Here is a 16717-nt window from a genome sequence, read left to right as displayed (position 1 = left end):
GATTTTAAAACTTCCTGTGTAGCTACAATAATCAATACAGCAAAAAGACAAACAGATCAATGGAACAAAATAGAGAGTACAGGAATAGTCCCTGACATATGTCAGAAGTTGAATTTCAGCAATTGTGCTAAGTCAGTTCAAAGAGGAAAATGAAGTCTTTTCAACAAATGCTGGATCAGCTGAGTATCTCAATTAAAAAAAAAAAAATGTGCATCAATCCTTACCTAGCACCATACACAAAAAATCAGCTTTATAAGAATTATAGTCTTTTCAGCAAATGGTGCTGTAACAATCCACATGCAAAAAGATGACTTCCAAAACAATTTTATTATGTGATATGAATTAAAGTCAAAATGGATCATCGACAAATCAAAGAGCTAAACTATTAAACTTCAGAAGAAGGCGTCAAGGAAAATGTTTCTGATAAAGTATGCAAACTTTTTTGTATTTCGCCTAGTCATAAAACAATAAATATATTGTTAAATTGGACTTTATCAAGATTAAAAACAGTTGTTCAAAATACACCATTAAGAGAATGAATCTGGGAGAAATTATCTGTAACACATATATCACTGGAAGAAAATTTTAAGAGACATGTCACAAAGGAAGATATATGAATGACCAGTAAGCACATGAAAAGAGACTAACATTAGTCATCAGGGAATGTAAATTAAACCGCAATAAGGTAACTCTCCATTACACGCTCATTAGAGCGACCAAAATTAAAGAGCAGATATAGCGAATACAGGCAAACGTGTGACGCAGCTGGAACTCATGACTACTGCTGGCAATGTAAAAGTTTACACCCCATGGGAAATGTTTTGGCCATTTCTTCGAGTTAAGCTTAATCTATCATATGACCCATCTATTCCACTGCTAGGTATTTGCCCAAAGAAATTAAAACAATTGTCCAAAATACCATCTCCAGTCTTGTGTAAAGAAATCTAGAATGTTCCCCATCCAAGTTGGGCTATTTACATACTAGAGTTCTAATTCAGAAACACAAGATTTTCAGAAAAAGTCTTGGCAAATCCACTACCTAGTAATTATACAAACTTTATTCATTTAAAGTGACTGAAAACGTAAATACACGATATGACAAACCATATCATTGCAATGCAAGGTATAACAAGAAAAGGCGAGCTCTATTCCAGAAGACACCTTTGAAATCTTAAACCTCTCCATTTTCAAAGGGAAGTATCTGAACCCTGCCAAGTTCCCAGCTACTTTGGGGCCAGGTGTTTTGCGGCTGCCTCTTCTCATTACTCTGCAATTACCAACACATGGAGTTGACAAGCCTGGGATTATTAATTAACCTTCTAGGGCAGAGGTCACAAGCTGCTGCTACCCCTGTATAGTTCCCGCGCTGTATTTTTTTTTTTTTTGAAATAAGAAAATAATGAGCGTCAGGCCGCAGAGGACCCTCACGTAAGCCCACCAGATACCCCGGTTGCTGTCAGCTCTGCCCTCCCTCAATGGCCTGTCCACAGCCATCATCTCTCCAGACCCGAGTACGAGGCTCTCCAAACTCCACTGGCCCCTAGTTCACGCCAACCACAGACCGTGTCACTCTCCCCTGCCCAGGTAGCTAAAGGGGAGGGGACCGCAGTTCTGCCCCGGCCTGGCGCACACAAATCTAGCCTGATGGAGGTCGGCCTCCAGCTCCGAGGCACAAACCAACTTTCCGAAGCAGCAGCGTGAAGCCCAACGGTGGCTCAGTGCTCACACCAGACCCAGGAGCCTTTCCCACCAAAAGACGCCTTCCCAGCACAATGTGGATCCAAGGGTAAACACGGCTCTTACTCGGGAACCCAGGGTGGCCTAACCAGGACAGAGGCTCGGCCGGTCCTCGGGCACCCAGGGCTCCCCACCCTGGACGCTACTCTCCAGAAAGAGCTGGGGTTTGGTCAGTTCAGTACACCTCAGGCAGCCGGCGAGGAAGTCGACGCAAACGTACACTCACACATAGAGAAAAACCCAGGAACTCACTTGCATCCTTGGGCGTGCTGTTCCTCCGGACAGCTGCGGGGTGTCTCAGTGCTTCCCAGGAAACCACCGCGGGGTTCCTGGAGTCCTTCTCCTGGAGAGTAGCCTCGGGTCTTTGCACTCTCCCGAGCCCAGTCGACTTCCAGCCCCTCCACAGGGGCCCCTCCAGCAGGAAATCTTCTTTTGCACACCGTGGGGCACGTCCGCAGGCCGGGGCCTGGTCCTGGCGGAGGTACTGAGGGCCCCCCAGGAAAGCAAACAGGAGCCCGGAAGCTTGGGGCCTGTGGGGCAGCAAGTCTGGGTCCCGAAGGAGGAAGGCGGGAGAGGATGCCCGAGATGCGCTGACGAAGGCGGGCGACTCAGAGAACCGCAGAGTCCACTTGGGGAGCCGCCGCAGGGACCACCCTCCCGCCAGGAAGCCGAGCTCAAGGGCTCTTGGGAGACGTGCGCGGCCTGATTTAACCTCTTACCAATCAGGAAAGTTCCCTTAATCAGGAAGTAATTGGAAACTGCTGTGGCTAATTGGAAGCCGCCCCAGCCAGTCAGGCCCGCGTTTCTGCTTGGCGGCCATTGGCTGTAGCTGAGGAGCTGGTGCCGCGTTGATACTGACCACGACCTCACCAGGAGGTCTCGCCACTGTCTTACACCTGCTCTGTTTCACGTATTCGCACCGTCCTTCTGGTTCCAGCAGGCCTGGGAGTTCGAGGCCCTGCTCTAACAAGTGGCAAAGGAAGACGCGTCAGTCACAAGGGCGCCCCCCTTGGCTTTTGCTGGTAGTGCGGGTCTATGGAGGTGGAAGTGGCCTGGGGTTCAGGCACCGGGGTGCCTTGACACTGAAAAGGGATGATGGGGGATAACGGCCACGGAGGGTCCGTGAACAGCTGTGAGAAACAGAAGCTGCCTCCTTGAAGGAAGACACTTTGAGAAACTTTCAGGAGGCCCCCGTTTCGTTTATCTCAGTTTTCCTCTTTGGGCTGAAAGGTGACAGGTTGTATGAAACATTCGCTTGTATCCTTTCTTGCGCACTCTCTGATTCTCCCTCTCGAGGGGAACATACCCCTGTTCATTGGGGGACTGCTTCCTTGAAACAGAGAGCCAGCTATACAGATTCTGGGTTTATACTAGTGATTTCTAAAATAAAAAGTAACAGATGTTGGTGATAAAGTATACGTGAGGAGTACTGGTGAGTAGCAGTCTAACTATAGCCACGACCCTGCGTCTTCCATTTGAGGGTTTAGTGTGGGATCAATACAATCTTTGAGCTTGGGAAGTTGTATTGACAACAAGGTTCAGAGACAAAATTGTCTAATCTTCCACTGATTGTGAAACAGAGGCCAACAAGAACTGGCCTCTGGGCAGGAAGCCAAGGAAATCCAATTAGGGTCAGTGACCCAGGGGGCAGAGGTTGGGAGGGCAGGGCTCCAGATCATTCTGGAAGTTCACACAGGCAGGCTTTATTCCCCACTCACTTAAGGACCCTCCCCAAGCTGCCTCCCCCTCAGGGCAAGTATGAACCAAAGAAAGGCTGTGAGGGTTTTATTCACTTATATCTACCACCTGGAATCTATGAGCAACTTTCCGAACCCTGCTTGAGTTAATACTTCAGGTTCTAAGAGGTAAGGCAGGGGAGATGTAAGCCAGGACAAAACTGAGGTTCAGAAAGGGGCCAATAGCTCCGCTCCTGGAAACCTTATTTGAAAGAATTTTCTAAATTTAGAGGCTTCTGGGCTGTAAACACTCTTAATCGCTTATACAATTTTTATATATAATACTGCTGCCTACTTAAATGCACAAACTCATAAAATGTCTAAATATCAAGTTTACTCCAGGATAACAGTTTTTAAAGGTTTGAGACAAGATGGCTTCTAAGATAAATATTTGCCTTTTGATTATTTTTCAGTACATTCAGATACAAAGTCGATCGTATTTATACGCACAGGGTGGGTGACTGTTTATTATAGTAAAAGAAAGAACTGTTTTAAGTTCTAAGTAATATCCTATTCCTTTTTTTTTAAATTTTGTGAATTGAAAGTGTATGACACACTTTTGTATATAGCATCCATTTCTTTACAATTATTTTGTAAACAACTAATGTACATTTATTCAATCAAAACGCACTGGTTTAGTGTGTTCTAAGTGCTCAGCTTCTGTTGGGGATAAAAGAATAAATCAGTACAGGTTTTGCTATCCAAACACTTAAAAGGGACGGGGAGAGAAAAAGTACATTTTAAACTTAAAAAAAATCATTCACCTACAAATCTAGTCATCCACACAAAATTAATTTAAAATCTTGGAAATTCTAAGAAATCTGATTATTTATAGCTCCTTCTTGCTTTTTACTATGGAAAGCTTCCCAGTAAGTCATTTGAACAGACTATTTTTGCAGATTCACTATTATACAGAATAATAAAAGTCAATTAATATCTTACCGACTTTTGGACACTTTATGTTTCTTTTCCCAGAAACCGAGGACTGAAATAACAATAATAATTTTATTTCCTTTTGAGAGAGAAGGTAAAAATGATTCTTGGTGAAATCTGATGATATGTAATACGGTGGAAATCCCATTTGCTTGCTGACACAATCCTGCAGGAGACCCCATCATTTTCGATCACTTCAATCAGTCCATCTGCCTAGCTACCTCTGCACAGCAGAAATGTAACTGTCAGTTCCAGAGAGTTCTCGTTTACCTTTTTCAGCTTGGGTCTTCGCATAGAAAAACAATATTGAGAGAAATGTAGAGGCCAGATATACATAGAGGTACAGGTATAGATGGTTGTATACAGATGGTTTACTGCTGTAAACAGGGAATTTTCATCCTTGGCATTTTTGACATTTGGTGGAAGACAATTCTTTGTCATATGGGGCTGTCCTACGTGTTGTCCTGTGTGTTGTAGGACATTCATCAGCATCTCTGTACTGTACCTGCCACATCCTAGGAGCATCCCCACCCAACTGTGACAATAATGTCTTCAGACATTACCAAATGTCCCCTGGGGCATAACATCACCCCTTGTTGAGAAACACTGATATAAATATAGATATAGATTAATAGATGGGAAAGAGAGAGAAAAACATCAAAATGGAGATATTCATAGGCACAGAGATAGAAATAACTACCTCCACAAGAATTCCAAAGACAGAGCATATACATACTTACAGAAAGAAACCACCCAAACGCTGATCCAAATAGATACATGCACCGCCAAATGCACAGCAGCACTATTTACAATAGCCAAGATATAGAAGCAACCTAAGTGTCCACTGACGGATGAATGGATAAAAAAGATATGGTACAACCAGTCAGAATGGCCATCATCAAAAAATCTACAAACCATAAATGCTGGAGAGGGTGTGGAGAAAAGGGAACCCTCCTGCACCCTTGGTAGGAATGTAAATTGACACAGCCACTATGGAGAACAGTATGGAGGTTCCGTAAAAAACTAAAAATAGAACAACCATACGACCCAGCAATCCCACCACTGGGCATATACCCTGAGAAAACCATCATTCAGAAAGATTCGTGTACCACAATGTTCATTGCAGCACTATTTACAATAGCCAGACATGGAAGCAACCTAAATGTCATAGACAGATGAACGGATAAAGAAGATGTGGCACATACATACAATGGACTATTACTCAGCCATAAAAAGAAATGAAATTGAGTTATTTGTAGTGAGGTGGATGGACCTAGAGACTGTCATACAGAGTGAAGTAAGTCAGAAAGAGAAAAACAAATACCATATGCTAACACATAAATATGGAATCTAAAAAAAAAAATGGTTCTGATGAACCTAGGGGAAGGATAGAAATAAAGACACAGATGTAGAGAATGGACTCGAGGACACAGGGAGGGGGAAGGGTAAGCTGGGACGAAGTGAGAGAGTGGCATGGACATACACACACTGCCAAATGTAAAATAGATAGCTAGTGGGAAGCAGCCACATAGCAGAGGGAGATCAGCTCGGTGCTTTGTGACCACCTAGAGGGGTGGGATAGGGAGGGTGGGAGGGAGATGCAAGAGGGAGGAGATATGGGGATATATGTATATGTATAGCTGATTCACTTTGTTATACAGCAGAAACTAACACACCATTGTAAAGCAATTATACTCCAATAAAGATGTTATAAATAAATAAATAAATGAATAAATAAATAAGATATGGTACATATATGCAATGGAAAACAACTCAGCCATAAAAAAAGAATGAACTTTTGCCATCTTCAACAACATGGATAGACCTGGAGGGTATTATGCTTAATGAAATAAGTCAGACAGAGAAAGACACATATTGTATACTTTCACTTATATGTGGAATCTAAAATATAAAAGAAACATGTGAATATAAGAATGAATATAACAAAATAGAAACAGACTCACAGACAGAGGGGAAGCTAGTGGTTACCAGGGGGGAGGGGGAAGACGGAGGGGCGGGATAGGGGTAGGGGATTAAAAGGTACAAACTACTATGTATAAAATAAATAAGCTACAAGGATATACTGTATAACGCAAGGAATACAGGCAATAGTTTATAGTAACTACAAACGGAGTATAACTTTTAAAAATTGTGAATCACTATGTTATACACCTGAAACTCATATAATATTGTACATCAACTATATCTCAGTTCTTAAATAAAAGGGTAACAACAACCATAACAAAACCTCCCCTACCCCTAGCCTGCTGTGAACACTAAGAGAGCCATACTTTTTCTGGATTAAGGCAGCATTTTATCTTGATTAAAATTACGACGGCTGGTAGGCAGCCCTCTGGGAGCCCTTCCCACAGCATCCTTGAAATCACTACAACATGCTGCAATTATATGTAAGAAAGGCATACGCAGGGTTCCACCATCAACCAGAATTTGATGTGTTTTATTATGAGATTACATATTGTTTATTCAAGAAAATAAAATACTGAGTGAAATTGGACAATCCAATACTACTGTAATTTATAAATGTAAAATATAGTGAGAGATCTCTTCATATCAGCAAATAAAGATCCCATTCATTATTTTTAATGGTACATTGTAATACATACATCCTCTAACTTATTTAACTAGTCTCTATAGAAGGATAGACATTCTTGAATTTGTTTTTAATACTATCAAAATGCACCCATAAGCATTTCATTGCATGTGTTTTGTCATATTTGAAGGTAATTTTGTAGAATAAATTCTTAGCTGGACTTGCTGAAGGAAAGAGCTTGTACATAATTTTTAAATTTGAGAGAAATTTCAAAATTCTATCCAAAAATAACTGCTGCAATTCGTAATTCTACCAACAGGATATAAAGGCATTTGTCTGATACCCTCAAAAACTCTGAGTTATCAAAAATTTTAAAGTTTTGCCATTCAGACTGGTGAGATATATTGCATGACTGTTTTAATGTTCTTGCAATACACTTATTACCATGGACTGTTATATTTGAACTCCTTGTTCATACTTTTACCTGGTTTTCTATTAAATGATTTATCTTATTCCTTATAGTTCTGAGAGTGTATGTTATAAATTAAGAAAATAACTCCCTGTGTCTCACACTACTGTAAATCCTTTTTCTCGATTTGTCATTTGGCTTTTGGCTTTTAAATTTGAGGAAGTCAAATTCTTCAGTCGTTTTCTCCATGACTTCTAAATTATGTGTACTGAAAAAGTTCTTTCTGGTATTTTTATTATTGCATATTATTATTTAAATTGATGATCCAACATATTTATTTTAAGTAGTAAAGACAAGATTTTATATTATAAAGTTGTGTCTCCTTTCACGTTCCCATGACCAATACCTCAAAATAGCTTTGTCTGCTGAAAATGCAGTCCTGTCGCAAAGTATTTATTAATCTTCTTTTTCTTTCATCCTCTTTTTGAAACTCTGAATGCCTTTCCATATGTCTACATTTATGCAAGAGAAATGTCCTAGGAGTTGGGGGCTCTGGGAATATTCTCCTCACACATATATTTATGATTATTCAAAAGACTCCTTTGCCCATATTAATATGGTTTGCTACTTTCAAAATGACCAAGATACTGAAATGAACCATCCATTTTTGGCTCATGCAAAACCACCACCACAGCATGAATGGTAGTGGTCAGAATTCAGATACATGTTAAAACATGCTTACAGTTTTGCAAACATAGTTCTACCTATCTCCCTTAAATGCTTTACATTTTATCTCCAGGATTTCTAATTACTAGCAACTTAATCATTTTTCTTAATAAATATGAGCCTTATAAAAAATATATACAGTTTTCAACCATATTAAAATCAGCTGGGGGATAATACGTAAGTACATATTTATACAAATACAAATATAAACATATGCTTAGGCCTCATCCTTGAATCTCTGATTTAACCGGCCTTCTCTTCCACACTAGCCAACTGCAGACAACCAACTTAAAAAGAATAAATAAATTAGTGGACTCTGCCTTACCCAATCACTATCAACCTTGCCTATAAGTTGCTAATTCAAAGCATATGCTGAGAAAGGAAATTTGGAAGCTGTATCAAATAAAATGATTTTTTTATTTCATCATCTTAAAACATGTACATAGAATAATCATCGTGGCTGACAGATGCACGAACTCATGGGAACATGATAGGTTTATAGGAGACGACCTAACACTGCCACTGTCCCCCTCAGCACCTCTGCACCGTGCCCACTAGGACAGGAGGCCTGGTTTGATCAGATCCCTAAGCATTGGTTGGGCTACTGGGCTTTGACAGCCTGAGGCTTCAGCCCTGTGGGCTTCAGCTCCTCACGAAGGCTATAAGGCCCACCTCTCTGGGGCCCTCCCTCACTACGTGTTGGTCTGATCATGCCAGCCATTCCTTCTACTCCCTGACCCTGTGGCTGGCCGAATGTGATAAGATGGCAAGACATGTCTTTGGTATGAGTATGATGTTCCAGTCCCTATAGAAGCTTTTATACACACTTCATCCTATGTTTTTCAGAGTCTTAAATGGGGCATGAGTCACCAGCCAAGCTAAAAATAAAATGATGCTTTGATTTTTATCTGACTACGTGTCTGTGAACGGTTCCCTCAGAACCTCATAATGGCAATGGGGGACAGTATGGCAGAATTTAGACACTGCCAGGCCTCTAGTCTAATTTAATCCAAATGCAACTGAAACCCCTTCCTAGCCCTTAAAAGCTCTGAAGTTCTAAACATCACCGGATATAGTTAATATTATACAAATTTCTTTGTTAACACATTTTTTCAAAAAATGGAAAAAACTGATATTTTTGTATCACTTATTCATGATTTACTGATTGTAATGGCTCTATAACATTCATCTCTTACCTCTTCATTACCATCACTGCAGAAATTTAGGGGTAATCTTGTAAAAGTCAGAGGAAGATAAAGCCAAGATAACTGCCAAAGCTATTTTCTTAGGACTTGTATTTTACAATAATCATGGGATATACATACTGATTTTCCACATTTGCATGGTACAATTTTCCTTCATAGGTTCATTTTTATTTACTTTTTGAGGTTATAATGGGATTTATTTTCCAAGTTTGATATTATAATGTTATCATAATTGGAAACTGATGTTAACTTCAATTATTATTATTATTATTTTTTTTCGGTATGCGGGCATCTCACTGTTGTGGCCTCTCCCGTTGTGGAGCACAGGCTCCGGATGCGCAGGCTCAGCGGCCATGGCTCACGGGCCCAGCCGCTCCGCCGCATGTGGGATCTTCCCGGACCGGGGCACGAACCCGTGTCCCCCGCATCGGCAGGCAGACTCTCAACGACTGCGCCACCAGGGAAGCCCCAACTTCAATTATTTTTGATTTGGGGACAAATCGAAAAAACACGACTTCATATTTAGAGAACATCTACAGGATATAAAAGTCTCTCATGCTCACCTAGAGGAGAGAGTTATATTAAGTCATGCTGGCTTATACACAGAGAGCATAGAGAGGAGTGGTCCTGAATCAGGAATAGCTTAAATCAAAATCATTCCATGAAGATTTATTGACTATATTAAAGTCATATATGTCATCACCAGAGAAGACAGTCGTGGCACATTTCTTGGCCTTGGAGGATGTATGTTCTATTTGTCATACTAGAACACAAAGATATACAACCTTCAACAAAAGGCAACTTGAGAGACAGTGTGATTCAAAGCAGTGCTTGATTCAAGATCTATGTTAGTTACAAGTGCTAAAGGAGTTCAGAAAAAAAAAAAAAAAAGACTTTTTTGGTGGGGTTGTTTTTTAACTTGGGATGCATAGGGCCAATTTCCTGAAATAAATATAATGTGAAATGGGTTTTGAAAGCTGGATATAATGTAGGCAGGCAGAGGGAAGGATGAAGAATAGTACAGTATATTATATTCTCTTATAAGGTCAGATCAAGGAATAACTCATAGACCCATTCAGCTAAATAAGAAAACTCCCCTAGCACTATAGCCTGAGTGTCTGTGGCCCCCCAAATTCATATGTTGAAATCCTCACCCCCAACATGGCGGTATTTGAAGGTGGGAACTTTGGGACGTGATTATGGAGAATGTAGCCCTCATGAATGGGATTAGCACCCTTTTAAAAGAGACCCTGGAGACCTCCCTTGCTCCTTGCACAGTATGAAGACACTGAAAGCCTAGATTGACACAGACAGCCCCTATGAACCAAGAAACAGGCCCTCCTGAGACACCAAATTTGCTGGTACCTTGATCTTGAACTTTCAGCCTCCAGAGCTACAGGAAATAAATCCCCACTGATTTTAAGCCCCACAGTCTGTGGTATCCTATTATAGCAACCAGAGTGGACTGAAACACACAGGGAAAATATGGAAGAGGCGGAAGGCCAGAAGTGTACTTTGCACTTGGTAGGGTTCCTTGAATATCGGGGTCACGTTGACTAGAGTGCTTATCTTACTGGCAACATAGAATGAGGACAGGACTGTGGCAAATGTTTCAGAATTAGAGGGGGGTGAGCCTGGGGCCAGCATATTGTCATCTCCATGTACCGGTCAACCTGTGTGCATGGGTCAACCTCGCATAGAATGGGACTTCGTGGAGTGTTTTCTGTGAGGATCAAAGCAGGTTGTGGTTTATAGAGATGTTGCAAAATAAAACATGTAGGGTTAGACTTCTGTGGAGGTCTGAGAATCAGGAGGAGGTACAGAGTCAATATGGCCAGAGATTCAAAAAATGGCAGGAATATGACAGCTCATAAAAACCAGTGAGGGCAGGACTTCCCTGGTGGTGCAGTGGTCTAAGAATCCGCTCTGCCAATGCAGGGGACATGGGTTCGAGCCCTGGTCTGGAAGGAATCCCACATGCCGCAGAGCAACTAAGCCCGTGCGCCACAACGACTGAGCCTGTGCTCTGAAGCCCGCGAGCCACAACTACGGAGCCCGCATACCACAACTACTGAAGCCCATGTGCCAAGAGCCCGTGCTCCACAACAAGAGAAGCCACTGCAATGAGAAGCCCGCGCACCGCAACAAAGAGTAGCCCCTGCTCGCCGCAACTAGAGAAAGCCCGTGTGCAGCAACGAAGACCCAGCGCTGCCAAAAATAAACAAATACATAAATAGATTTATTAAAAAAAAACAAAACAGGAACTAGGGTTTTAATTCTAGATAGCTCAGGAGCAGATTTCTATTCCTAATTTTGAGTTTAATATTTTCTCTTGGGCTCACAAGAAGTCTTAATTTAATGCTCAGTATTTACATACTAAAAGTTAATTTATCGATGGAGACATAAATCATATATGCGTTTGTGTTATATATACATTTTTGTTTCCTTTAAAGATTTCTTGTTACATAGCGTAAATCATATATTCTTACTAAATTTCAAGTTACAATGTAAACATCTGTAATTCTAACCTCCAAATTCTGTTTTGTTAGTTGGGGATTACATCTAAATCATATGTTACTTATTAAAAGTTCTCTACTGTAGTTACACAAAAGAAATTTCTTTATATAAAATGATCAAGTTGCTAATATGTTTGTTTTTTTGTTAGTGCACATTTTGAGCTGATAAAAACAGCGTTTGTACAGAAGTAAAACAACTACAGACCACGAAAGCTCTAAGCGATAACTTTCCTGACAACTCAGTGAATCAGCAGCTCACACATCAATCCTCTCACAAAAGTCCCTTCGTTTGAATTCCAGAGCTGCTTTAAGTGCTGTGAGTTAATCGTATTTGAGAAATAACAACTGTTCCAAGATATAATGGGAAACAAACAGCATTAGAGTCTCCACCTCAACCCTGTTAATTAGATTTCAATACTATTTATAACGATTTTGCCCATCACCTAATGTTGAAATGTTGCAACCTGCTCACACATTTGCCCTAATAATGAGGAAATTTCCTATTTCACAACATTATTTATTTTCCTATTTCACATCATTCTTTATTCAAATTTTATAATTGTAGAGACCTATACTGCTTGGCAGTCATTACTGGAATTCTGCTTCTGATATGTTTTGCCAATTTGTTAGGACACCTGGCACGCAGGCGCAGCAACGAAGACCCAACGCAGCCAAAAAAAAAAAAAAAATTAAAAAATTTAAAAAATAAATAAATAAAATAAATGAATTTAAAAAAAATGAAGCTGTTAAAAATATATTAAAAAATCTAAGTGAGTAAACATACATATAACTCAACAATGTTGATGAAGCTTTCTGAGTCACAGCTATTAATTTATATACTACTCACAAGTACCTCAGGATAAAATACAATGAGTCTAACTGTTCTAACCTTAATATTTCTACTGCTGATCCTGTTATAATACTGAAGATGACAGGTATGCTGTTTTCTAAACTTTATAGTTATTAACCTATAAAGTGATCATAATGTCAACTTAAGAACATAAGAGAATACTAAATTGTCCAAAGACAGGTAGTTGAGTAAATTAACATTTAAGACAGGTTTCCTTTAGAATAGGATAGAATTATAGCAATTATAATAGAGTTATAGGGAATGGAAATATTGACAGAAATTTTTTAAAATTTTATAAGCAATATGCGTTTAATTACTTTGGAAACACTCCTCTTCCCCCGCCCCGCCCAAATAATGCCTGAACCTAGAAAGGTACATAAATATGACCAAAAATACTTCAAAATAATAGATTTGAAGATCATTTGTAGTTTTCCCCTCCGAACATGAGCGCTTTACAGCTGGACAGTAAATTACAAACCATATCCAACAGATGATCAATCTGGTTGCATTTCTGACGGCTCCTGGGAAAGTTTTCTTGTGGGAGCTCAGCGCTCTTCCTCACAGAGCAATATTTTTTACTTTCATATGCAATAGGCATTTGTCTTTCATTGAAAGAGAATGAGTTACTTTTTAACACAGAGGCATATGACTTAATATTTGAGTAAACTAGATTCTCTATTTTTTGTCACAATGCTTTCTATTATTACAAAACAGCACTATTCCCTAGTAGAATCTTTTGTGTGGATGAAAAGTTAGTAATAGTTAGAAGAGCATGAAAGAGGTTAAGGCATTTTGCATCAAATTAGCAAGGAGTGCAAATATGGATACTTTGTCCAAACATCCAAATGTTGGCCCACACATGTCAGACAGGAAGAAAGAAAGTTTACCTAACAAATCCATAAAGGAGGTAGCTGTATGCAATATGTCTCAGAAAGGGCAACTGGAAAAGTGTTTCTAAAAACAGACAGTAACATTGGAGACGACTCAGAAAAAACTACAAGGTATTTTATATTTGAAAATGCATAAAGAAAAGAAAATAAAATATTTGAAATATATTCATATTCTATACTTAACATATTGACTATATAGTTAATATATATCGATATTTATATATATTAATATTATATATTTATTAATATATTATATACATACTAATATATACTAATATATATAGTATTAATCTATTAACTAGATGTAAAAATACAATTATGCATTTTTATAGCCAGAGATTTTTCTCAATTCACAAAATTGTAAATAAAGTATATCATTTTTGTATATTACTGCTAAGATTAGCATGAATGCCATTTTACTTATCTAAGCAGCACAATTCCTTCCGCCTACTGTCAGTTTTTCTACAAGACCCTATATTCAACAAACTTAATCTCTAATGTAGAATTTTAAAACCAGAGGATAAAGTCTTATTTGCCATATATGTATATATTTAAATATGTTCATCAGTTTGGCTAAGAAATTCCAATTTCTTTGAAAGGGATATTCCTCATTCTTGGCCAAAATTTAACAAAAAAAAAGATGACTATATTTGTACAGGTACAATTTTTTTTTCTTGGTGATAAATGAAAAATATAACGTAAAATCATCCCAGAAAATATTTTTCTTTCTTCATGGTAAAAAATCATAGATTCAAAGAGAAAGCTAATGAGGGGTGGAATATTCTAGGATGGTGCGAACCAAAAATTCTCCAAAGAGTACAATGTTCTTTCATGTTTTTACTCCACCCACCTCCTATGTTCTTTGTATTGAATATATTCTCTGACAATATCAAGGTTCCTTTTGTTGTTCTTTAAATTGTGCTCACTTTGTGCTTTTTCTCTCAAATCCACAGTTGCCTAAAAACAATGGTGTATCATAACTTAAATTACCTTGGCAACAGTTTTACAGATCTTGAACAATCTGATATGTATTAACGAAGGCAGTGATTGCTTTCAATAAGAAGTTACGTTCTTAGGGATTGAAAGAAGTATGCACAAAGCTCCAGTCTTTAATTTTTCTTTATAGTAACTAAAATGTTCTTTTCTGAAAATTAAATTCAAGTGTTAATCCCAATTAAGTTTCACAATCTGAGTATGTCAAACCTCATCTATTACAGGAAGAGCCAACACTTTACCTCACTTTCAAATTCCCTTGTTGGAGCTGTCCATCATACACCGATAAAATATCAAAATCTTCTTCAAGAGCAAAGGTGTGGAATGACAATTGTATCCGATTGCGTTCTCCCGTGATGATAATCCAGGTGCAGTTAGCATAGTTTGGGTAACCATGGGGAAACCCTGGACTCTCAATGGTGCCATTGGGACCCTGGACTAAGCCTCCACAGTTCTGACCTGAAAAAGAAAACACACCAAAAAGCATATAAGTTTGGCCTATCTTTAGTATATTCTTTTAAAAATTTTCCAACCATTTGGTAATTGTTTTTTTGGCCACACCATATGGCTTGCAGGATCTTATTTCCCCGACCAGGGATCGAAGCCAAGCCACTAGAATTGAAAGCCCAGAATCCTAACCACTAGGCCACCAGGGAACTCCTTGGCCAATTTTTATAATGACTTATTGTGTGAGCCTTCATGCACAAATACTGAATGATAAATTGTAGTGGTGTTCTCCAGTGTTAAAAGATAGAGAATAACTCCTCCCTAAAAAAAAAAAAGAGAAGGAAATATACATTTGGGTACTCATATTACAAATTTGGGGAAATTTTTTTTACATCTTCAGCCATATCAGACTGCCACATTTGTGAAACAAAGTTGGTGCCAACTGTCTGCACATTATCATGAGGAAACACTGCCCACAAGATCCTTGCTGGGGAAATTAAATTGACAGATAAAAAAAAACATTAAATCACTCTCTAAATACATACACAGATGAATATATCTAAATGAGTGCGATCTGAGGTACGTACTATGAAGAGTTAGGTAAAAACCATGCTCAAACTTCAAACTATTTGCACCCACATTGGTTAAAGTCCCACAAAGCCAAAGAATAAAATGAGACCACGGGGAATCTTACCCAGTTGAAAACAAAAGGTGTTAGGAGAAATTAAATTATGCAGAAATGAAGGAGCAAGCCGACCAGCAAAATAAGGGCCCTCCCCTCTATGGATGTCTTCCTGTTTATCTGGTGGGATTTACTGGATGACAGAGAAGGGAGCTGTTTGTTGAAATGATGGGCTCCACTGAAGAAAAGGCTCAGAATCAGGAACGGGTGAGTTTAGGTTTCCTTACTCAGGTTTGTAGGGTAACCCACACTTCGCTCACCCGTCTTATTCTTGATTCTCTTAGAGAGGAGGAATTATGATAGCTCTAATGTTCAAGAGCTACATATTTGATGTTGTGATTAAACTAAGAGATATTTATTTGGTTTTGTCCCCTCTGGCACAGAGCTCCTTAATCTCTTGGAATTTCCTAAATGAAGGGGGTGGTGGTGTTTTGTTATGTTAATGGAGCACATTTTGGACCACACCTAGGGATGGGGCTGGTTGCCAGGAGAACATCACCACGTGATTAGAGGGTTGCAACTTTCAGTCCCAACCTCCTGACTTTTAGAGGGAAGGGGGGAGGGGCTGGAGGTTGAATCAATCCCAATGGCCAATGATTTGATCAGTCATGCTTGTGTAATGAAGCTTCATCAAAGACCTCAAAAAACGGGGTTCAGAGAGCTTCCAGGTTGGTGAACACCTGGAAATACTGGGAGACCGGTGAGCTCAGAGAAGGCAGAGAAGGCTCAGCACCCCTTCCCCATGCCTTGCCCTGGGCAATTCTTCATCTGGCTGTTGACTCCTATCCTTTAATAAACCAGTAATCTAATGAATAAACCGATTTCCTGAATTCTGTGAGCTGCTGTAGCAAATTAATCGAACGCGAGGAGGGAGGCCTGGGAACCTCTGATTTATAGCCAGTGGGTTGGAAGTACAGGTAAGAACCTGGGCTTTCGATTGGCCTCTGAAGTGAAGGGCAGTCTTGGGGACTGAGCCCCTTAAGCTATACATATACATATATCCCCATATCCCCTCCCTCTTGTGTCTCCCTCCCACCCTCCC

At 39.5% G+C, this 16717-nt stretch overlaps 1 protein-coding gene across 1 annotated transcript in view; it reads right to left on the bottom strand.

Annotated features, from left to right (window-relative positions):
- The window catches only part of CSMD1 (CUB and Sushi multiple domains 1), a 1488158-nt gene that overhangs the window by 1398702 nt on the left and 72739 nt on the right, over positions 1-16717 (bottom strand). The window contains exon 3 of the mRNA XM_027123007.1: positions 14789-15005. Within this exon, the coding sequence (XP_026978808.1) occupies positions 14789-15005 (217 nt within the window). The remainder of the gene's footprint in view (positions 1-14788; positions 15006-16717) is intronic.

This window comes from Aethalodelphis obliquidens, unplaced genomic scaffold (genome assembly GCF_003676395.1).
Source record: "Aethalodelphis obliquidens isolate GAN/ISIS:26980383/991018 unplaced genomic scaffold, ASM367639v1 scaffold25, whole genome shotgun sequence".
NCBI classification, from domain to species: domain Eukaryota; kingdom Metazoa; phylum Chordata; class Mammalia; order Artiodactyla; family Delphinidae; genus Aethalodelphis; species Aethalodelphis obliquidens.
The sequence above is the reverse complement of the archived record's forward strand: the minus strand, read 5'-3'. Positions and strand labels throughout refer to the sequence as shown.